Source organism: Thamnophis elegans, chromosome 10, assembly GCF_009769535.1.
Source record: "Thamnophis elegans isolate rThaEle1 chromosome 10, rThaEle1.pri, whole genome shotgun sequence".
In the NCBI taxonomy this organism is placed as follows: domain Eukaryota; kingdom Metazoa; phylum Chordata; class Lepidosauria; order Squamata; family Colubridae; genus Thamnophis; species Thamnophis elegans.
The window spans coordinates 8,509,847-8,534,930 of record NC_045550.1 but is presented as its reverse complement, the minus strand read 5'-3'; the positions used below and the strand labels follow the sequence as shown (position 1 = coordinate 8,534,930).

Here is a 25,084-nt window from a genome sequence, read left to right as displayed (position 1 = left end):
GGCAGTGGATCTGGATACTTGAGAGACCGCCTTCTGCCAATTACCTCCCTACGACCTATAAGATCTCATAGGTTAGGCCTCCTCCGCATTCCATCGGCCAGCCAATGTCGGCTGGCAACCACAAGGAGGAGGGCCTTCTCAGCAGCGGCCCCGACCCTTTGGAACGAGCTCCCCGTAGAGATTCGTACCCTCTCCACCGTCCAGGCCTTCCGCACAGCCTTGAAGAACTGGCTCACCCGTCAGGCCTGGGGATAAGGACCATTACCCCGCCCGAATGTTGTATGCATGTTGCTTATTATTTTATTATGTGTTGTCGTCTTAGTGCTGTATTCCCCCCTCCCTGGTTTTCTGTGAGCCGCCCTGAGTCCCCTCAGGGAAAAGGGCGGCCTACAAATAAAATCAATTCAATTCAAATTCAATTCAATTCAATTTACTGAGCCTTTAAATGGCCTCTGGTTCAGTAGGAATCACAATCATGGGAAAGACTGCTGACCAGACAGTTGTGCAGAAAACAATCATTGACACCCTCCATAAGGAGGAAAAGCCTCAAAAGGTAATTGCAAAAGAAGTTGGATGTTCCCAAAGTGCTGTATCAAAGCACATTAATAGAAAGTTATGTGGAAGGGAAAAGTGTGGAAGAAAAAGGTGCACAAGCAACAGGGATGATTGCAGCCTGGAGAGGATTGTCAGGAATAGTCCATTCCAAAGTGTTGGGGACTTTCACAAGGAGTGGACTAAGGCTGGAGTCAGTGCATCAAGAGCCACCACACACAGACGGATCCTGGACATGGGCTTCAAATGCTGTATTCCACTTGTCAAGCTGCTCCTAAAAAACAAACAACGTCAGAAGCGTCTTACCTGGGCTAAAGAAAAACAGACCTGCTCGATTGCTCAGTGGTCCAAAGTCCTCTTTTCTGATGAGAGGAACTTTTGCATCTCATTTGGAAACCAAGGACCCAGAGTATGGAGGAAGAATGGAGAGGCACACAATGCAAGATGCTTGAAGTCCAGTGTGAAGTTTCCACAGTCTGTGTTGATTTGGGGAGCCATGTCATCTGCTGGTGTTGGTCCACTGTGCTTCATTAAGTCCAGGGTCAATGCAGCCGTCTACCAGGAGATTTTGGAGCACTTCATGCTTTCTTCCACAGACGAGCTTTATGGGGATGCTGACTTCATTTTCCAGCAGGACATGGCAACTGTCCACACTGCCAAAAGCACCAAAACCTGGTTCAATGACCATGGGATTACTGTGCTTGATTGGCCAGCAAACTCACCTGACCTGAACCCCATAGAGAATCTCTGGGGCATTGCCAACGGGCCCAAACCAAGAACTGAGTACATATGCATGCTTATACTTTTCAGTATTGTTCTATGTACAATCCTTGTTTTATTGATAGCATGTAATATTCTAATTTTCTGAGATTGTGGATTTGGGGTTGGGCAATCCTATGAACATTCTTTTGACACATAAGGCTCATTACTATTCAGGTAATCTCTGTACTTATTTCTTCAAAGGCTTAATTCTTCAAAGAGAACTGTTCATTTCTTCTTCTTTATAGTCTTCGCCGCTTTATAGTCTTCACCACTTCAGACATAGCTTGAAAGTATTATCACAATTTACCCTACTTAACATTAACGTTTAATGAATGTGTACTCCTTATTAAAAAATTTTTTTTTCTGGAGCTGTCATACCTACAGCAAGGATGAAGTTTCTTCATTTTCTTCATTTCATACTAATGGTCTTCCTGAGCACTGTAAGTGGTAGGCTGTCAAGAAATTAATAATTCCTGAAAAATGCTTATTTTGAAAGAACTGCTTGTGTAAGGTATTTCTCTTTGCATGAGTAAACCTTATGAAAGCTTTGTGGCTACATAAAATATCTCTGCTCGGGGGTTCATTCATGTCTCCGCCTGTTAAGTGGGTTTGCCTTTCCATAAGGCATAGCTGGAATTTGTCTACAAGACAGGACAAGATGAGGTAGGGCAAAGAATGCTGAACTCTTCACATTAGCTTCAGTGCCACCAACATGAAGATGGTCAAGCTTGATGGATAGATTTACTCTTGCTCTAGAGGTCTAACTTTAATTTCTCAGTCAGAAGAAAAGTTTGTAAAAGAATGCAATGAAGGTTGCAGCCATTAGACGTCATGTAAGGTTTATTTCATAGTGTTCTCAACCTTGGCTACTTGAAGATGTTTGGAGTTCAACATTCGCTGGCTGGGGAATTCTGGGAGTTGAAGTCCAGACATCTTCAAGTGGCCAAGGTTGAGAAACACTGTGATAAATTAAATAACAATTAGACCAGTGTAGAACAATTATTATTTCAATTTTAAATCAACGTCCCCAAATCTGCTTATTTTCTTATTAAATATTTATGTTGCTTTTATGCTGTCTTTCAACAAAACCTCAATTATAGCGGAGATTAAAAATGAACCGGGCTATTTTTAAAACTGCCATTAGAAACGTATAGAGATGAAATCAATATTAACTCTGAAGGAAACTCATTGCACAATCTGGAATTGACAAAAGATCTTTCCAGTGTGCCTCAGAAAGTGGATCGTTATAAATAGGCCAGGTTTCAAATTTAATTTTTAATCTATCTCTCATATAAAATGATAAGCTTATGCAATTGTGCATTAGTTAATAGCTGCATTTTGTACCAGTGTGATCTCTCTGGAATCTGTTACAGGAATCTAAATATAAACTACAAAGATTCTCATACTGTTTTGTGCTTATGTAGTGAAAGAGTTGACCCAACAAGGCAATAAAGATGCTATAGAAGGCATAGTGGGTGGGGGGGGGGGAGGCAAAAATAACATCCTATACATGTTTCATATAGAACAGTGTTTCTCAACCTTGGTGACTTTAAGTCCTGTGCTGGCTGGGGGATTCTGGGAGTTGAAGTCCACAGGACTTAAAGTCACCAAGGTTGAGAAACACTGATATAGAACATACAAATTAATTATTATTAATTATTATTATATCAGCTTTCTTTACTCTGGGCAAAACTTTACAATGAGAGGTACGTAATCATGGATTCTTTATCAAGGGATGCGTGTTCACACTTGTTTTGTCTAATGTCACTGGAAACTTCCTTTCTTATCCCAAAGTAAGCATACATATACCATATTGGCCAAATAGTAGTTTCTTGGATTGAATTATGATTCCCATATCTTGAAGTATCCTGATATAGAAAGCAGGTGTGAATCTTTTATTAGACTAATATTTTTTTTCTCATTTATTTCAGAGGAGGGCTGAAAGAAAATGATGTGATTATAAGCATTAATGGACATCCAATAATTTCTGCCAATGATGTCAGCGACATTATCAAAAAAGAGAGTATCCTCAATATGGTAGTCCGCAGAGGGAATGAGGACATTATTCTAACAATTATTCCTGATGAAATTGACCATTAAATAAAGACATGAGCTGGATTTCATGCTGCAAGCAGGCACTGGACTGTTTATATTATCTCTGTGCTGGTACAGAAAATAGTAGATTTTGACCAACTATCCAACTAAGTTTAGTGGCATTGTATTGCTGAATAAAATAATTTTTCAATAGGTTAAGTGTTGAAGCTAATGCTTTAGCTATTCTTACGGTGTGCTTTGTATTCTTTGTGGAATCCTTGGTGCTCTCTGAGCTACAATTCAAAATAAATAAAAAAGCTAAGAGACTAGAATACATCTTCTCCAGCAACCTAGATAAGCAGGGATTAACACCAGACAAACAATCAAGCAGAAAGTGATATCCTAATCAAGGATCTACCAAGGAGAAAACTTCATTTCTACCCACACAAACTATTCTATATAAACAAAGAACACACTCCACAGTCACTAGCACTGATGAAGTTATCTGGTTATGTAAGAAACAGCTAGAAACAAGCACTCAAGCTAGAGATCACCAAGGACAACACAGTTCAATCTGAGCTCCATATGTTATTTTTTATGTCTTTTTACTGGATACTCCCATCTGTTTCTACCACTTTAGTGCTCATCCATTCTAATCTCCAAGATAAACCACCTGTGTAACATACGTTGCAGTATTCCATTTTTTAGTAGCTTGATATTTCCTGAAGATACAACTGTTAACAATATGAAAATATTGGAAATGAATGACTTGTACATACGCAAGTCCTAAACCTATGCTGATATATTTTTTTTAAAAACCTACTGTAATTTAATTAAAGCACTTTCACTCATATAATGTGTTATTCCTGATAAAAATTTGTTCTATTTTTTTCAGATAAAGGCTAGTTTGAAGCTTAAATACCATTTATTTTACTATATACTATATTCTGTGCACACTATATATTATGCACATGCACAGACATTCTTGCTTACTCTATTAAGCCAATGCTTTTATTCATAATTTTCATATAAAGGACCACATTACTGTCCCTTGGTAGTTCCATCCAGGATGTGCTATTGTGAATGTAAGAAATATAAAAGGCTCATGGTCTATGCCTTTTTTCTCTCATTGTACAGGATGTTCTCTAATTGAGTTGACTTACATAGTATCAGAGGCCACTGATTTGCTTCATCAGCAGCCTAACCTTAATAGATCAATGTGAAGTCAGCTGATGGTTCATTCCAGTTTTGTAAACTATTCATGTGCTTCCTCAGTCAATGCATAACAATCTCCCAAAGTCAGTGTACTGAAATTGGAGAAACGCACAGTTTACATTGACAATTCATCAAACCACTAATCTTATGGAAAGGCAATTACATCCCAAGGATCATTATGTACTATAATGTGCAAATATATGAAAAATTTCTGAGAAAACCAGCAATGACTAGTTTGTAGCTGAAGATGATTGACTGGTTGGAAAGAATTCTGCAGTGGAATATTTGATCAGTTAGTACAAAATGACTAAATTAGTAGATTATTTTGGCTTGCCAACTAAAATCATTTTTGCAGAAACTTCCTGACAATTTTCTCTCAAATTTTGATACTTCCTGCTCCAAGTATTCTCTTTATTATCATTTCCAGATGGGTTTATGGCATATATTCCATGTAGGTGCAATAGGCTGTGTGCTTAGGACTTATAAAATTGTTGGGGCATAGAAAAATATTGTTAATAAAAACAAAAATCTGAAAAATAACAATAAATTCAAAACCCATACTGTAAATCCTATCGGTAAACATAAAAATGTAATAAATACAAATAAAATAATATAAGGGATTGTTACTCCTTATTTGCCACTTATTACCTGGAACTTTCTGAAAAAATAGATCGATGGAATATGTTTATAATTCTGAGCATCTGGGTTATTCCAACAGGAATCCACATGTTTAGGCCCAGCAGGATCTTGATACAGCCTTAGCTGGATTTATATCTTTTCCCAAGGAACATGCAATAACCTGGGGAATGCTGTTTAACATCTGCAAAATTTAGAAATGCGCTTGGGAAATATTTAAGACAAATACACCTGGAATGTGGATGTATTGTAAAAGTTTAGAATTCCTAAAACAAAATCTAAAAGGGAGTTGATGTTGAATCAATGAAAATGAGAAGACCGGCCAAGGGAAAGGGGGAAGAACTGAGTGGGAAAAAAATGGAAGTCTCTAACTCGATGTGTCTTAACCTTAGCAGCTTTCAGATGTGTGGACTTCAAGAATTCCCCTAAAAGTAATTCCAAATGTGTGTAAATTTTGCCTCCCTGAATTTGGTCATTACAAAATGTTCGGTAATAAGCCTTAATAATATTATATATTATTGATAGACCAATTAATTGGAAACTTACCTGCTAAAAATAAAATGGGCTGGATTCAAAACCTGTAAATGGAGATAGATTGAATGTTTAGAAAGAACATGCATATCATTAAAAAAAAGCACAACAATATTCTCCTTCCATCACCTCAGAAACCTCCGATTGCCCAAAGATCTGCTGATGCAGTTCTTTAGAGGAATTATTGAGTCTGTCATATGTACCTCAGTAACTGTCTAGTTTGGCACAGCAACCAAACAGGACCAGGGACAAACTTCAACGGATAGTTAGGACTGCTGAAAAAATCATTGCAACCAGCCTGCTTTCGGTTGAGGATCTCTCTATTGCACAAACTAGAAAGAGGCTTAGAAAAAATCTATAGACCTCTCACATCCCGGACATAAGTTTCAACTTCTCCCCTCAGGAAGCTGCTATAGGGCATGCCAAAACAATTAGACGTAAATATAGTTTTTCCCTCTGTGCCGTCACTCTGCTGAACACCTAATTCCCACAGCATAGGCCTAAAGATATTTACCCATGTAGTAGGCTGCATTGCTATTATCCTTGTCATCTCGTCTTTCTCATCTTTCCTACCACCACCTCCTATTGGTATCATGATTTATCACTTCTTGCATCTTATGATTAACTATTATAATTATGATTTATGATGTATGACCAATTTACTTTGTTTGTATGTACTCTGAGAGCTTATGCACCAGAGACAAATTCCTTGTGTGTCCAATCACAATTAGCCAATAAAGAATTCTATTCTATACAATTTTAAATCATCACCATCATCTTTCAAAGAATTGCAAGACCATAGACAATGCCCTTCTGAGAAGGGACTATGGCTCGCTGGGAAATTCTTGGACTTGAAATCCATACATCTGAAAGCAGCCAACATTGAGACACACTCTCTAAATCCTACACATGTGTCTATAATAAGGAAGCAGCATTTTCTCTTGTTACAAAGCTTAAACCATCCAGACCAGGGGTGGGTTTCAACCGGTTCGCGGCAGTCCCCGCGAACCGGTTGGTCAGCGAACCCGGAAGTAAGTAACTTCCGGTAACGGCGAAGGGCCCGCCCGCCTGCGCTCCTTACCAGTCTTTGAAGGCTTCTGCGCTTCCACGCAGGCGCATGGCACATACAGTGCCTGCGCGATTCTCCACGAGCAGCTGGATGGCACATACAGCGCCTGCGCGAGTCTCCACGAGCAGCTGGAGCATCGCGCAGGCGCTAAGGCGCATGCATGAACTGCGCGCGTGCACGAGGACGCCGCCGGCCCCGTTCCAACTGAACCGGTTGGAACAGGATTAGCAACCCACCCCTGATCCAGACTATATCCTTGTGACCTGAACCTAATGCAGAAAAGCTTATGTCCTATTGTTAATTTGAACTGTGTGGAAATGTTACTCCCCCTGAGTTTGGTCATTTTCAAAATATTCAGTAATCAGACTTAATATTATTAAATATTAATTTCAACAATATTACAATTAATTGCAACCTTACCTGGCATTTCACTTGGACTCAATCCGGAATCTGTAAATGGAGATAAATTGAGTGCTCAAAAAGGACATTTACAAGTTTAAATCACCATCATTGTCAGTTTCACCATCATCTTTCAAACAGCCGCAAGGTCATGATGTCCTTCTAACAAAGGACCATAGGTCCATGGTTAAGAAATACTTCACATCAGAAACTTTCTGATTCACTCCGCAGTTGATTTAACTTAAAAGTTGAGAAAGCAAGTGATCAGTGTAACCCTTTTGCTTGAGGCTTTAGAAAATCCTTGCCATAATTTATGAAGGTGAGATAGGTAAATAATTGACTTGACTTGTTGCAGCTTTATTGGGAATTATCTTTTTTACAGGATCAGTCCTGCATTCCCTGTAGGGAACAAGACACTATCTCTCTGAAAATCCCTGTGATAGAAATCAAGCCAACTCTTTATTATAATATTTTAAAGCTTTTATTAATATGAAAAATATGCTTCGGCTAAACTTTTGGGTATGGGTTTCTTGGCACAAACAAAGGAAACTATCAAGAAAGTAGCTTCATTCCAGCTAAAATCAGGCGTGATTTGCTGAGAGCAATGATGCATGGATTAGTCATAACTATTTGTTGTTCCAGAACTTTTTAATGAAATTTAGTCATTACTTAGTTGGTTAAGACTCATATGGTTTAGGTAAAAAAAAATCAAAACCTAGCCTGCTTAGTTTTTTAGAAGACTCAAAATTCTAGCCTCAACTGATTTAACAGCAAAGCAAAGTTGCTTAGAAAGATTACTCTTATTCAAGACAACATGATGGTTGCAGCTATGGGATCTCAAAAAAAATAATAATCTATGGAGACTTCTAAGATTGCAGCTAAAAAAAAATAGAAGGGTTGTTCCACTATTATTACAAATAGCTGCTCTTGGGACTTAATGTGCTTTATATTAATTGATATTAATTTGAGAAAGATCTCTGGACAGCAACTTCTATCATGCTCTCAGTGCGATTCCATTGATTCCATGTATTTTGACTCAAATAATACCCATGGAGCAAAAAGCTACAGAGCATGTTACCTTTAATGTGTAAATAGGTAAACATTAAAGACGTTTACATTGAACAAAATCCTTTTTCCGATCTATCTCTAGAGAACTCTGATGAGATATTAACAAAAGTTCATTGCCAATGAATCTACGATCAATTCTAAACAAAGAATTGATGCGAAAAACAAAAACTAAATTGCAGCTGAATATATGCGCCAAAGAAAGGAGAGCTACTAGTAATTCAGGAAGCTTTGCTTAACATTAAATCGCATTTTAAAAGTTACCAAAAAGGAGAGATTATTTCTGAAGTTATTTTTAACCTTTTTGCATACACCACAGTGATGGGATTCAAAGAATTTTGGAACCTCTTCTGTAGGTGTGGCCTGCTTTCCAGTTCCATTGGTGGGACCTCTTCTAACCGGTTCGGTAGATTTGACGAACTGGTTCTACCGAATAGGTGCGAACTGGTAGGAACCCACCTCTGATGCACCATTTAGTAAATGAAATGTTGAATCTTACTAACTGACATGCTCAATAGTTTCAAGATGATGCATGATGATGAGCTATGCACTGAACAATTTATAATAATAAACGTATAAATAAATAACTTGACTAAACAATGCAAGAGCCAAGGTGGCGCAGTGGTTAAATGCAGCACTGCAGGCTACTGCTAGATCAGCAGGTCAGCGGTTCAAATCTCACCGGCTCAGGGTTGACTCAGCCTTCCATCCTTCCGAGGTGGGTAAAATGAGGACCCAGATTGTTGGGGGCAATATGCTGACTCTCTGTAAAACCGCTTAGAGAGGCCTGAAAGGCCTATGAAGCGGTATATAAGTCTACTGCTATTGCTATTGCTATAAATGAAGGAGAAGGATGATCTGCAAAATATATCTGACAATTTTCATAAAGCAATACCTACCAGAGCATATAACAGCAGCAGCATTGTAGTTTCCGCAGGTAGTAGGACGATACTCATAGGGGCATGACATTAAAAGGGATTCCATCCCAGAGCAATGTACTTTAGTCATCAAAGGGCCACCGTTCCCTTTACCAAAAGAGCCGTCCGTCACAGCAGCAAGAGCAGTGCCACAGTGCAATTCATCGCAGACAACCTGAGCATCTCTTATGTCCCAATCTTCACCGCAAACCACGCTTCTCCAGTTGCTAAAGTAAGTGACTTCAACACGACCAGCACATCGGTTTGGACCATCCACCAGCTGCATAAACAGCACTTTAGCAGGGGAGGAAAAAGGCAAAAATGATTGCTGTCAGCACAGCTGATTATAGACATATTTTCAAAATTAAGAACAATGCACAAGTTAAGCTTCGTTTTTCATCCCCATCAAAAAGAGGGGAACGATGGGGATTGCATTTTAGTCAGTTCAGGTAGTCCTCGACTTACAACCACAACTGAGCCCAAAATTTCAATTTATTTATGTATTTATTTATTTATTTATTTATTAGACTTATATACCGCTTCATAGGGCTTTTACCCTCTGTAAGCGGTTTACAATTTTTTTAGCAAATTGAGTCAGCAACTTGCCCCCACAGTCAGGGTCCTCATTTCACCCACCTCGGAAGGATGGAAGGCTGAGTCGACCTTGAGCCGGTGAGATTTGAACCGCTGAACTGCAGCTAAATTGGCCTGCAGTACTGCACCCTAACCACTGCGCCACCTCGGCTCCTAGTTATTGTTAAGTGAAACAGTTAAGTAAAGTTTATGACCTTTCTTGCCTTTCTTTCTTGGTTGTTACATGAATCACTGTAGTTGTTAAATTAGTGGCATGATTGTTAAATAGATCTGGCTTCTCCATTCACTTTGCTTGACAGAAGGTCGCAAAAGGAGATCACAAGACCTTGGGACCCTGTAACCGTCATAACTGTGAACCAGTTGCCAAGCATCGGAATTTTGATCGTATAGCCAAAAAGATGTCAACATGTAAGTGTGAAAAACGGTCATAAGTCACTTTTTTCAGTGACTTTTCAGTTGCAACTTTGAATGGCCACAAAGTGAAAGCTATGGTCAATTTTAAAAGAGAGCTTTCAGTGTCATTGCGACTTTTATTATTATTATTATTTAAAAGTTGCAGATAGAAAACAAGTTGCAACTTTTTCAACAAGTTTACGGGATTATGGGAGGTCTGGAAAAGGTCAAGTATGGATAGAGAGAGAGACGATGTGAAAAGACCTCAGGAGAACAGGCAAACTGGGAAGAGTTTTTTTTTAAAGAGTTTTTAGAGTTTTATTATTATTTATAGGCCGCCCTTTTCCCTGAGGGGACTCAGGGCGGCTTACAAAATATAGGGAAGGGGGTACAAAACAGTAAACATGAAACAATACATGAGTAAAAATGATACACAATATTCATTCATCATTCAGGTGGGGACAGATTACGATCTTTATCCCCAGGCCTGACGCGATAGCCAGGACTTGAGGGCTGTGCGGAAGGTCTGAACGGTGGTGAGGGTACGAATCTCCACGGGGAGGTCGTTCCAAAGAACCTGGTGGAAGACTGACAAGCAGCGTGGAGAAACTAGAAGAGAAGCGGCCAGGGATGAGGAAAGACCAGTGGGCTGGGCAATGCTAATAAAAGAGAGGAATTGGCCAGAAATAAAATAGCAGGCGAGTCCCTTGGACTACAAGGTGATCAACCTGGTCAGTCCTAGAGGAGATCAACCCTAACTACTCTTTAGATCCTGAAGATGAAACTCAAATACTTTGGCCATCTAATGAGAAGGAAGGACTCATTGGAGAAGAGCCTAGGAAAGATTGAGGGAAAAGAAGTAGACGTGAACTTAAATGGACTCCTGAGGATGGTAGAGGACAGGAAGGCCTGGAGGAACATTGTCCATGGGGTTGCAACGAGTCCGACATGACTCACGACTAACAACAAGAGTAGCAGGCAAAGCAAAAGGGATTAGGCCAACAGGGAGGGAGAGGAAGAGAAGAATACAAGAAAATATATGTACTGTAGCCAGTGACGTGCGGTGAGGTTTATGGCTGGTGAGGCAAAAAGAAAGAAAGCGGCTTTTGGCCGCGCCGCCGCTATGTCTGACATAGAGGTGTCCCGCGGATACATCTGTCCGAAGACCGGCCCTTGTCTCCGGCTCCTCTGCAGAGTGGTGGCCGGTTGGCGGCTCTGCTGGCGGAGCGTCCCACCATGCCTGGTTTTTGCTTCCCACCCGGAGGGAGGATGGCCGGCCTGATAGGCAGCCTCTTGGGCTCTCAACTCGTGGCTCTGTTCCAGTGCCGCTGTGAGCTCTTCCCGCGAGATGAGAAGGACCACCGAGCTCAGGCAGTGGGGAACGGCAGCCGCCTCCCGACTCCGCGGGACATCTGCAACGGGCAGCACCCGGGCTTCGGTCTGCTGGCTGACTGCGCCACCTGCAACGGCAGCCCCAGGGACAGCTAGAAGGTACTGCGTTCAACGGGAGCAGGATGTGAGAGGAGCCGGAGCTCAATTTGCACCCCGAACCCAGACCGCCTCCTTCTCCTGTCCTAGATGTATACTGTGTAACCTTCTCGCCCGGTGGGACTTGGGGGGGGGGGGGAAACCAGGTCAGTGATCGGAAGGCAACCGAGCAGGAAGCATTGGCAGCTCGTAAAAAACGAGCCACGCGGGACGCCTCTATGTCGGACATAGCAGCGGGGCGGCCAGAAGAAAGAAAGAAAGTGGCTTTTCTTTTCATGATGACAGTGGTGAGGCTCTGCCTCCCCTGCCTCCCCTGACTGCATGTCACTGACTGTAGCTCAGAATTATGGAGTCCTTGGGGCTTATCCAAGCTCAGTGAGCACCAAAGACTCCCCCCACAAAAAAGATTGGAAAGTCTCAAGGACTGTGGGATTTGTGTGGTTCATTGGATTCTCCATCAAGTCATATGTGACCCACAGGTCTTACATTTTGTACTACTTGATACAGTTCTAGGCCTTTAATGTGGAACTATTTCATATTTAATAATAATTCTTTAATAATCTCTTGCGTGCCATGCATGCTACTCTAGAGAGAGATGTGTAGTTTAATAAGGGTAAGTTCTCTAAGTTGCTTTTAAGAAACAGTAGTAAGTTTTGTCAAGTTATAAATCCATAGTACCCCATTCTTTAGAGAATAGAGAGTCACAATAATTAGGGAAAAAGTAAATTTTCAGGAAGAGGTCACAAGCAATATTTACTCACTTCCAATCTTTATCTGAATGAATCAACTGAACTAAAATGTTAATTACATTCAGAAGTTTTTCATATGCTGAACTTTGTACATTCATAGTTTACTGAAAGTTTTAAAGAAACACATTTCATGCCAAATATTTTAAAAGCTACTGTGTTTTGTTGAAAAGAAAAGACTCACCATCTCCTTCAGTTCCAGCTGGAAGATATAATAAAATGCAATTATTAAATCTGCAATCTATTTACATCTATATCTATAGATAGCACACAAATATGCACAAATAAAACTATTTCTCTCTTCACCTCAATAAAGTTCAGCACCTTCATATATTGTCAGGTAATGAAATATTTAACATCACATGATTGCTGTTGTGCAATGTGCACTAAAAACTAAAACAGCTGGTGAATTGCAATGGTAAAAGGTCATGAAAAATGCTGAACTTTGTAGAATTTTGTTTACATTCTGGGTGTTAGTTTTCTATAATAATATTGACCTAAATAGGACTCTTGTCTGCTGAATCACTACATCTGCTGCCGTTAAATTCTTCTTTTTCATTAGCTATTGTGAATGGTATGGCATGTTACCAGCTTTCATCTGGAAGAATTTGCTGAAATTCATCTTTTTTTGTTCACAGAAAAAAAATAGATTTTGTTTTAGAAGTTGGGAGTAACAGAACAACAGTGTTGGGAGCAGAGGTGGGTTCCTACCAGTTCGCACCTATTCGGTAGAACTGGTTCGTCAAATCTACCGAACCGGTTAGAAGAGGTTCCACCAGTGGACCCGGAAAGCAGGCCACACCTACAGAAGAGGTTCCAAAATTTTTTGAAACCCACCACTGACACACACACACACACACACACACAGACAGACAGACAGACAGAAAGACTGACACAGAGAGAGAGAGAGAGAGAGGAAGGAAGGAAGGAAGGAAGGAAGGAAGGAAGGAAGAAAGAAAGAAAGAAGAAAGAAAAAGTGAGAGATGAAAGAAAAAAGAAAAAGGGACAGAGAGACAAAAGGAAGGAGGGGGAGAGAAAGAGAGAGAGAGAGAGAGAGAGAGAGAGAGAACACATGGCCAGCAAGCCACTCCTACCAGGTCACATGGCTGGCAAGCCACTCCCACAAAGGAAGCCACACCCACAGAGTAGGTTCCAAAATTTTTTGAAACCCACCACTGGTTGGGAGGGACCTTGGAGGTCTTCTAGTCCAACACCCTGCTCAAATAGGAAGCTCTATACCATTTCACACAAATTGTTCTTTCATCTCTTCTTAAAAACCTCCATTGTTGGAATATCCACAACTGCTGGATATAAATTGTTCTATTGATTGATTGTCTAACTGTCAATAAATTTCTCCTTAGTTCTAGGTTGATTATCTCCTTGATTAATTTCCATCTGTTGCTTCTTGTTCTGCTTTCATTTGGCCCTTCTTCATTGTGGCATAGATATCGGAATGTTGCTATAAAATCACCTTTAGTCCTTCTTTTTATTAAACTAGACCAATGGTAGTCAACCTGGTCCCTCCCGCCCACTAGTGGGCGTTCCAGCTTTCATGGTGGGCGGTAGGGGTTTGCTGTAACTCTGCTTTATAAATTTTATAAAGTAAAGTTACTTCCCTACTTTATAAATCACCATTACTGTGGAACCGGTGGGCGGTTAGAAATTTTTACTACTAACAGAGATACAAAAGTGGGCGGTTGACTACCCCTGAACTAGATATACCCAATTCCTGCAACCATTCTTTCTATATTTTAGTCTCTAGTCCCTTAATCATCTTTGTTGCTCTTTTCTGCACACTTTCTAGACTAGAGTCTCAACATTTTTTTATATACCTTGGCCACCAAACTGGATGCAATATTCCAAGTGCTGTTTTACCAAGGCATTATAAAGTAACATTAACACTTCCCGTCATCTTGATTCTGCACCCCGTTAATGCATTATTTTTTGGCAGCTGCAGCACACTGGCTCATCTTTAAATGTCCACTAGCACTCCAAGATTCCTCTCCTTCTGTATCTTGAGCTTATCTTCTAGCTATTCCTGCCAGCTTGGTGTCATCTACAAGTTTGATGAGTTAGCAATAGCAATAGCAATAGCAGTTAGACTTATATACCGCTTCATAGGGCTTTCAGCCCTCTCTAAGCGGTTTACAGAGTCAGCATATTGCCCCCAACAATCCGGGTCCTCATTTTACCCACCTCGGAAGGATGGAAGGCTGAGTCAACCCTGAGCCGGTGAGATTTGAACAGCCGAACTGCAGTCAGCTGAAGTAGCCTGCAATGCTGCATTTAATCACTGCGCCACCTCGGCTCTGAGTTCCCTTTCTATCCCCTCATCTAAATTGTTAAAGAGTACTGGGCCTAAGACAGAATCTTGGACTCCCCCACTGCATATTTCTCCCCATATAGAAGCAGTTCCATTAAAGACTACACATTGAGTGTGTTTGGTCAGCCAGTTACAAATCCATCTGGTAGTGATGCTGTTTAATCCACATTTTTCTATTTTATGACGTAGTAGGTTGTGATCTACTTTATAAAATGCCTTACTGAAGTCCAAGTAAATTATATCCACAGCATTTTGCTGGTTTACTAATTTGTCACTTTGCAAAGAATGAAATAAGTTTTGTCTAATATGATCTGTTTTTGACAAACCCATATTGGTTTCTGGTTATGACATTGTCATTAGACTTCTATCACTGGCATGTTAATTTCATGCTTCTTTGCCTTCTTCATTTGGTTCTGAGCAATGCACCTTTTGAAGGTAAAGCAGTCCTACACGAACAGAATTTCAGAATTTTGAATTAACCACATCCATAGTAATATCTACTAATGGTTTTATTCATAATCTTCCCTAAGAACTATAATTATAAAAATTTATGGTGGTCTTAGTTCCATAGAAGTTGCAAAATCACAAGCATTCAAAAGTTGATAGCAAACTCCATAGTGTCAGCCTCTGCTTTGCTGTTGCTTCGGCTGCCATGAAACGGGGAGGGAGGGCATGATATTTGGGAGGGGTTACTCATTGTGCTGGAGGAAGGTTCTGGAGTTCAGCTGCCTGTCGGACTACGCGTGCGTAGGAGATTCCCGCCAGGACTAACGGCACCGACATTCCATCTTCGTGATGCCTTTTGAAGTTATCACACACCTGACACTTGAGAGAATTATGATTGGACTGTAACTGTGATGCCAAGGGGTGGGGAATGGGCTATTCTATATATCAATTGCTTTCGCGCCTAAATAATCAGACTTCGCTTCGCTATGCCTTTAATCATTTATAATTAGTAAAAGTACACTTGATTTCTACACATGGAGTCTCGTGGTCTTCTTTCCTAATTATCTAATGGAGAGGTTCTGACACATAGTGTGAATCATTAACCCTATTATTGTGAAGACTTTTAATGTAAAAAATATTCCCAAAGCAGCCCTTTGCAACCTATTTCCCACCAGTAGTGATGAAATCCCAAAAAACTGGAGGATACCTGCTTTGATAAGATGCTCCACATCTTACATTATAATTGGTACATTATAATTATGTAAGGAAAATATTCATAAACATGAAAAAGAAAACTTACATGGTTTCTGTTTTTCATCTGTAAAAAACAATTTTCATAAAATTAAAGCATTAATGATTAATTAATCATTATCACATCAGCGTTGTTTAAACTTTTTTATTTAAGATCTTTGCTTAAGGCACTACTGCTTAGCACAAACAGCACAAACCTTCTATGTGGCCGCTCCGACCCTTTGGAATGAGCTACCCCCAGAGATCCGGACCTTGCCCACTCTCATGGCCTTCCGAAAAGCTGTTAAAACCTGGCTATTCTGGCAGGCCTGGGGCTGTTGATCTCATTACTGAGGTCCAGTCCCGATCAGATTGGGTGCATGGGTGATGTTTTAAATTGTTTTCCTTTATTTTTTTATTAATTACTTTCTTTTTGTTTTGTAAGCCGCCTATCCTCCGCGAGCTGCACTGGCTACCAATTGGTCTCCGGACGCAATTCAAGGTGTTGGTTATTACCTTTAAAGCCCTACATGGCTTAGGGCCAGTGTACCTCCGAGACCGCCTACTTCCACATTCCTCCCAACGGCCAGTGAGATCCCACAGGATGGGCCTCCTTGAGATGCCGTCAGCCAGACAATGTCGGCTGGCGGCTCCCCGGAGGAGAGCCTTCTCTGTGGCTGCTCCGACCCTTTGGAATGAGCTACCCCCAGAAATCCGGACCTTACCCACTCTCATGGCCTTCCGGAAAGCTGTTAAAACCTGGCTATTCTGGCAGGCCTGGGGCTGTTAACCTCATTGTTGAGGTCCAGCCCCGATCAAAACGAATGTATGTGTGTTGGTTTTTTAACCTGTTTTATTTTCATTTCTTTTTTCCCCCTCGTTGTAAGCCGCCTGGAGTCCTCCGGGATTGGGCGGCCTATAAATCCACAAAATAAATAAACAAACAAACAAACAAACAAACAAATAAATAAATAAATAAATAAATAAATAGTAAACTGAACTGAGAAAAATGAGATAAGTAAGAGAAAAAAATTATATATGCTTCTTGGTTAATGACTGCCTTGTTCAGTGACCATTCAAATTCTCATGGCACTGGTCCTCAAATTTGTGGCCATCACAACATCCCTGCAGTCCCATGATGACAATATGGGTGCTTCTCAACTGACATGCATTTACAATAGTTGCAGTCTCCCACAATCACATGCTTGGTATTTGTGACATTCACAGCCAGCTTTTGATTAGCAAAATCAACGGGGAAGCCTACAGTAAGTTTATTTATTTATTTATTTATTTATTCATTCATTCATTCATTCATTCATTCATTCATTCATTCATTCATTCATTCATTCATTTATTTATTTATTTATTTATTTGCTGCCCAATCCCGGAGGACTCCGGGCGGTTTACAACGAGGGGAAAAAAAGAAATAGTAAAAAAAAAAAAAATGAAAATAAAACAGGTTAAAAAACCAACACACATACATTCCTTTTGATCGGGGCTGGACCTCAACAATGAGGTCAACAGCCCCAGGCCTGCCGGAATAGCCAGGTTTTTACAGCTTTTCTGAAGGCCATGAGAGTGGGTAAGGTCCGGATTTCTGGGGGTGGCTCATTCCAAAGGATCGGAGCAGCCAGAGAGAAGGCCTTCCTCCGGGGAGCCGCCAGCCAACATTGTCTGGCTGACGGCATCTGAAGGAGGCCCACCCTGTGGGATCTCACTGGCCGTTGGGAGGAATGTGGCAGTAGGCGGTCTTGCAGGTATGCTGGTCCTAAGCCATGTAGGGCTTTAAAGGTAATAACCAACACCTTGAATTGCGTCCGGAGACCAATAGGTAGCCAGTGCAGCTTGCGGAGGATAGGTGTAACATGGGTGTACCTAGGTACACCCAATATCGCTCGCGCGGCTTCATTCTGGGCTAGTTGCAGGCTCCGAACACTTTTCAAGGGTAGTCCCATGTAGAGCGCAAGTTGCAAGCCATGATCACATGATGTTGTACTTAACAACCACAGACAAATCTTTTAATTACTGAAGCAGAGCTGACATTATAAGCTGGGAACACTCATATAATATTTCATTCAGTGACTGCATTGTTTAGAGTTGTTGGCTCCTGTTGTGGTGTGTTAAGTGAGACCTACCTGTATTTTGTTCTCTGGACCTGTTTACAATGGCCTTCAAATGCAAATCAAATGCCAGCACTGAGCAAATTGAGCATGTCATGACTGCTCTTAAGCAGTGGTAGGTTTCAATTTATCTTACTGCCGGTTCACTCGTGAGCTCGCATGGCACTTTTGTGCGTGCGCAGAAGAAGTGCAGAAGCATCCGGGCGGGTGGGTGGAGCCTCCTGCCACTGCCACTACCAGTTCTCCCGATCAGGGGTGAACCGTCAGAAACTCACCTCTGCTCTTGAGGTTCAACTTTAACTTTATTAGTGTTTGAGGCTCTTCTACAGTTTATTTCTGGATTGTATAGCACTGAAAGATTGGGAAATGCCAATGACATTGGAGTTGTGGAATAGCATTGTTCTACACCAGTGGTAGTCAACCTGGTCCCTACCGCCTACTAGTGGGCGTTCCAGCTTTCATGGTGGGCGGTAGGGGTTTTGTCCGATATTGAAGCACTTTCCTTTTTTTAAATTTCATTGACTTTTTTAAAAAAAAATTCATAGCATTATTTAAAAACATTTTCATTAGGTTTTCATAAAATCACCATTACTGTGGAACTGGTGGGCGGTTATAAAATTTTACTACTAACAGAGATACAAAAGTGGGCGGTAGGTATAAAAAGGTTGACTGCCCCTGTTCTGCACTGATTAACTGAACAATTAAGAATGATCATTTTATGTAATAAGGTTTCATCTTCCTTAGAATTTAATCAGTAATAAACGATCAGAACTTCCCACATGATTATCTCTTTCCGTATGTTCATAGTTATCCAAATAGTAATAGCAATAGCAATAGCAGTTAGACTTATATACCGCTTCATAGGGCTTTCAGCCCTCTCTAAGCAGTTTACAGAGTCAGCATATCACCCCCACAACAATCCGGGTCCTCATTTTACCCACCTCGGAAGGATGAAAGGCTGAGTCAACCCTGAGCCGGTGAGATTTGAACTGCTGAACTGCAGATAACAGCCAGCTGAAGTGGCCTGCAGTACTGCACCCTAACCACTGCGCCACCTCGGCTCTTATAGCAGTTCGACTTATATACCGCTTCATAGGGCTTTTAGCCCTCTCTAAGCAGTTTACAGAGTCAGCATATTGCCCCCAACAACAATCCGGGTCCTCATTTCACCCACCTCGGAAGGATGGAAGGCTGAGTCAACCCTGAGCCGGTGAGATTTGAACAGCCGAACTGCAGAATTGCAGTCAGCTGAAGTAGCCTGCAGTGCTGCACTCTAACCACTGCGCCACCTCGGCTGGTGCCCAGAAAGTTGGGGGCCGCTGATCTATGGTACTATTTAGTGAATAACCATATTGATTCCACACTTCCAGTAAAAATCAAGACTTAAGAAAACCCGCACGTACCTGTACAGAGAACAGTAACATCCTGTTGATGACTGCAGTTATGCACTTCCCATCCAGCGTTCTCACAATCCCATAGAAAAAATTCATCTCCTTTGCATTGTACGTCACTTAGGACAATTTTGCCTGAGCCTGAGCCAAATTTAGGATAGGGCAGGACTTCCACAGCATTCCCACATCCTAATTGTTGGCAAACAACCTGAGCATCTTTTATATCCCAGTTGTGATCACAGACAGTTCCCCAGGCTCCTTCATAATACACTTCCAAGCGTCCCTCACAATAGTTGTAAGTGTCAGCAAGTCTCAGAGAAAGTCCTATGCAAGACCAGAGTGAACACATTAGTATTATTTACATCTGGAAGTGAATAAAATAGAGTAGGTTTGGTTCTTTCATTTCACAGAATAGACTTCCCTGATTCTGGGTGTATAATCCAGTATTCTGGGAATTATAGTGCCAGCATCTGGAAAACTATCATATAGGTACAGTGGTGGGTTTCAAACATTGTTGGAACCTACTCTGTGGGTGTGGCATCCTTTATGGGAGTGGCTTGCCACCCATGTGACTGGATATGAAATTATGAATTAGTACTTAGGTCGGTCCAAGTAGCTATTCAGAAACTCTGTCATTGAAGCACGAAATTCTTAAAGCTGTCAAGTTACAAGATCCTTGCCAGTGGTGGGTTTCAAAAATTTTGGGAACCTCTTTTGTAGGTGTGGCCTGCTTTCCAGGTCCACTGGTAGAACCTCTTCTAACCAGTTCGGTAGATTTGATGAACCGGTTCTACCAGGGGTGGGTTTCTCGCCCCGTTCCAACCGGTTCGGTTGGAACGAGGCCGGCGGCGTCCTCGCGCGCGTGCACGGCGTGCGCGTGCATGCGCACAGTGCCGCATGCGTACTAGCATCTGTGCGATGCTCCAGCTGCTCCTGGAGGATCGCGCAGGCGCTGTATGCGTCCTGCGCATGCGTGGAAGCGCAGAATTCGGCAAAACCGGGTAAGGAGGGGGTGCGGGCGCGCGCGGGTGCGCGGGCGCGGGGGGGGGGGCTTCGCTGTTCCCGGAAGTTACTTACTTCCGGGTTCGGTGGCCAACCGGATCGCAGGGACCGCCGCGAACCGGTTGAAACCCACCCCTGGGTTCTACCGAATAGGTGCGAACTGGTAGGAACCCACCTCTGTATAGGTACCGCAAGACTGAAAATTTCTTCAAACAGTACTTTAATGCAAAGTGAGTTTTAAATGGCAGAATAGTAGGCATGCATATGTATTTACTGTATTTTTAAGGAAGGGTGGTAGAAAACTCTGCGAAAATTCCTACCACTTACTGGTAAGTACTTTCCCCCCCCAAGCTATCCTGGAAGTGTCTTTTTATTTTGCTTTATGTCCTGTGACAAACATCCAAGTTTCACATCTAATTCTAAGCTGAGTTCTCATGTTTTACAATTGCACAGTTCTGTTCTACACATTTTTGCATGCACTTCTGATTAACAATAATGTTTTGCAAGACATTTACTCAAATACAAAGCGTTTTTGAATGCCATTAGCATCAATATACATGCTTTTCAAGTGTGCTTCCTTAATATAAACACTTGATGGACATGAGAAATAGCATAAGAATATTGCATTGCAATTGAATTTTCACCAACAATTTTCCCAATACAATTTTGAACAGGTATATTAGATTAAAAATACAAAATAATAGGAAATTTCATTAAAATGTGCACCAGACTAATTTCTTCCCCATATCTAAATGAGAATCTTCCTGTGGTTGATTTTGATTATATGTGGTTGGGGATGTGATGTAAAAGAAAGTTGTATTTTGGATTGACTATATACAAAACAAATACGGGACTAAGAAATTCCAGATAGCCTATGCTTAAGATCAGGAATGATTTAAACTGTTCAAAGCTAGTGTAGCAGGAAGAAGCTAAGATCAATGTAGAGATGTTATTAACCTCTTTTTTAAATTTCTTTTTTCTCAATATATTTTAGACTGTGTTTGTTAAAAATCTATACCGTGTATGGGCTCTGGGAAGTCGGGGGGGAGGTGGGGTGTTGGGGGGGAGTGTGGGGGGAGGGAGGGATATATACTATGTGTTAGATTTCAATGTAATGCGACTTCACATGTATACTGTTTCTCTTTAATTTCTCTGTAAAAATAGGACAAGTTGAGTACATTGACATATAGTGGAAATACACCAAGAGGAGGAGGAGTGGGATAGAAGAAAGATGGGTAGAGAGGGCGGGAGAGAGGATGGGAGGGAGGGTGAGAAGGAAGGGAGGGAGTGGATCGGGAGAGAGGAGTGGCAGAGGGAGAGGGGAAGTAGGGTAGAGGGGGATGATGGAGGGAAGATAGAAAGTTGGAGGGGGGTGGAAGAAAGAGGTGTATGGAGAGTGGAAGAGGTATATTGGGTTTCTATTTTGGGGGGTATTGTTGACAAGAGGAATTGCTGTGATTATTGTTTAATGTTGTGTGGCCCCGGCTATGCACAGTATATATATGAGTGTATGAAAATGAAAAAATGGAAAATAAAAACATTTTTTAAGAAAGTTGTATTTTTCAAAGGGAAATTTTTGCCTTTGCAAAAAGCACATTTTTCCTAGATGCTCATTTTGCTTTGCTAAAGATAAGAAGGTATGAAATATAAGATTCATATGTGCTAAGATTTTAAAAAATCAAGTTTAGTCTGATATTCCATCAGACTAACCCAGTGTTGTATGCAGTCACACTAACCTGGAGTTGGAGGTGTCCCCACGGTAGATAGAGCTGGCACTAAATTGAGATTAAAAGAGCAGATTATTACAATAACGATCACCATCATTGCTATTATGAGAATAATTTCCAAAGGCATACAAACCCTTTGATTGCACTGTACAAAGAACATTGAATTCATACACAGGAACATTGACTAAAAGAATCAAAATCTAAAAATCAAAAAAATTAATCCCCAAAATTAAGGCATAAGGCATAGTTCCATAAGGGGGAGCTAAATCTTTACTTTTAGTAGCCTGCCCAATGTAAAAAATGGAGAGCAAGCCATTATTATACTAATGTAATGTTAGGAATCCTTTCCATATTTATAGTCGCTCTAAAAGTGGGTCATTAGAAGTAAAAAAAAAAAAAACTACTGAAACCCAATACTCACTTTTGTTCTTGCACTAATTCAACTAGAAATTTGTATTTGTAAAGCTACCAAATCCAGGTGAAAAAAATATCGGGCCAACTCCAAGATGGCAATTAAAATGCTCTATAGAGAAACTTCTCATTCCTTGCTGCCATCTCGTGGTTGCTTGAATTTCTCCAGATCAGATATAGTAGTCCAAAAGAAATCTAATTGGTTTATTCATTTTGGATTGCAGTCTGATTCCCATCTTTTTTTAAAAAATAATCGAATCAGATGGAAATCAATAGCTTTTACTGATAAATAAGGTTTGCAAGCCAATTATCATGCAAAAAAGCTCCGCTTAACACTACTTTTGATTTATCGCTGTTGACAGTGGCCCCTGTCCAAAAATAGCCCAAAAATTTTAGCTGTGATATTTAATACTATTATTATATTTATAAGCGCTTTAATTTATACAAAAAGGTAACATTGGATTTATCGTTAGTGGGGTTGAAGGATTAGTTTTATAAGACCCCAAATCTGAATACCCTGGATGTGTCCTTATAGTTCAAGGGAGATTGAGAACCTGGGATATATCATGTTCTATTATATCACTCAGTTGTTATATTATTGGTTTTAATTAACAGACCAGGTGCACCTGATATATTTCATACTTTTCATTTTATTGGCAGATGTAGATATGTTTTCTGTGTAGCTAAATATTGTATTATAGATTATTCTGAACTAATCAATGATAATAGGTTTTCACTGATTGATTGCCTACAGAACCTGGAATTTCCTTCCTTCTTTCCTTCCTTCCTTCCTTCCTTCCTTCCTTCCTTCCATCCATCCTTCCTTCCTTCCTTCCTTCCTTCCTTCCTTCCTTTCTTGGTTCACCGACAAATGCGTGCATGACAAAAGCGCGCCGACAAAACCACGGCGAGAAAAACCGCGACCTCAAAATCGCGCCCACAACAGCACGCCAACAGCACGCCAACAAAAGCGCGCCTTCAACAAACAACGTGAAAACAACGTAAGGACCCTAACCCTAACCCTAAACCTAATCCTAACCCTTACCTTAACCCTAATCACGCTTTTGTCGGCGCACTGTTGTGGGCCCGCTGTTGTGGGCGCGATTGCGACGTCACGGCTTTCTCACCCGGATTTTGTTGGCACGCTTTTGTCACGCACGCATTTGTCGGGTCACGCATTTGCTCTGTATGAGAAGGTGGCTGGGCACTACATGCCCATGCACATTTAAGTCCTTACCAATACTTTTAGAAGGAATACTAATTTTGAGAATCTGTATTATATAAGAAATGAATCCATTCCCATCCAGCCATTTCTGCTTGGCATCTATTCTTCTGTTTTAAAGCTACAGCTGCATCTGGAACTCAGTCATTTGAACAGCATTTTTGATCCCTTTCACTTGTCATTAAGCTAATAAAAATAAATAAAGACTCCTGGTGTTGTGGGCGTAAATTGAACAACAACAGTGGGGAAAAACACTGATCACTCCCTTTTTTTCTTTTTTGCAAACCCATAGCCCCCCAAATCTGCTTGTCTCAATTAAATTATCTGTGAGCCGCCCAAAGTCTCTAGGGAGTGGGCGGCATACAAATGTTAATAAAACCTTAAAACCTTAAAAACCTTAAAAGCAAGCTCATGTTTCTGCTGTCATGCCACTGTTATATTGGTAACATATGCAAAGGGTTTAACAACTTCATCAAGTGGGTCCTAAGTACAGCAGACTTACACAATTACCTTCTGAATTTCCTCTTCTTAAATTCAGTCTTAAAAAAGTACTTTATGCCACCATAAAATAATAAAACTGTTAGCCATTGTGCAATTGTCTCAGGATTATTGTTAGCAGTTAAATCTGCATTTCCCTACTCCTGATATTAACTTCATTCTAATCTTTGCCCTTGGAAAACTCTCTACCTCACAGAGTTCAGTATAAACACATAGTAGGTATCTTACTTGAGCCAACGTCCTGGAGTAATTCTGTAATTAATATTAAAAATAGGGTAGGTCCCATGGCAGTATACATTCTTCTGGATCTTTTCCTTTTGTATAAAAACAGTTTGAGTTCTTATATACATTGAGTCTTCTAAGGGAGTGGCTTACTGTTTCTTTTGCCAATAATAAAAGAAGAAAAAAAAACAAGGTCAATAAAAACTCTCTCTCTCTTATACACACACATACAAACAAGCAAACACACACACACACACACACACCACTCACACACACACACAAAGACAGCTGTATCTTTGGTCACTGAACAATACTTTTTTAAAAAAGTTTGCTTCCTGAAAATCGTTTGGGGATGATGAGAGACCCCCTTCCAACTGAATGCAAATATAATTTTGAAATGACTGGATCTCATAGGAACCTTGAGAAATATGAAATTAACTTTTAATGACAATAATGTATTTAATGGCATAATGCTTTGGACAGGCTGTATGAGTTCCCCAGTGCTAAAAGTGTTTTGCTGATAATTTTCATTTGCACTCAGTGTCTGAAGAATCTCACTGAAATGTTCAACAGTACACAGCCAGCAATGAT

The 25,084-nt window shown here is 40.7% G+C and overlaps 2 protein-coding genes across 2 annotated transcripts in view; one reads left to right on the top strand and one right to left on the bottom strand.

The window, feature by feature from the left end:
* Nucleotides 1-4,143, top strand: part of HTRA1 (HtrA serine peptidase 1) — a 57,300-nt gene extending 53,157 nt beyond the window's left edge. The window contains exon 9 of the mRNA XM_032225451.1: nt 3,246-4,143. Within this exon, the coding sequence (XP_032081342.1) occupies nt 3,246-3,414 (169 nt within the window). The 3' untranslated portion in view covers nt 3,415-4,143. The remainder of the gene's footprint in view (nt 1-3,245) is intronic.
* On the bottom strand, nt 788-24,580 carry LOC116514042 (deleted in malignant brain tumors 1 protein-like). Its single transcript, XM_032225452.1, has 9 exons — nt 24,500-24,580; nt 22,150-22,188; nt 19,424-19,735; nt 15,971-15,988; nt 12,586-12,603; nt 9,163-9,474; nt 7,220-7,249; nt 5,746-5,777; nt 788-826 (listed from the first exon to the last, which is right to left on the bottom strand). The coding sequence occupies exons 1-8, from the start codon at nt 24,567-24,569 to the stop codon at nt 5,749-5,751; spliced, it is 828 nt and encodes a 275-aa protein (XP_032081343.1). The 5' UTR covers nt 24,570-24,580; the 3' UTR covers nt 788-826; nt 5,746-5,748.
* Nucleotides 24,581-25,084: the final 504 nt, after the last annotated feature.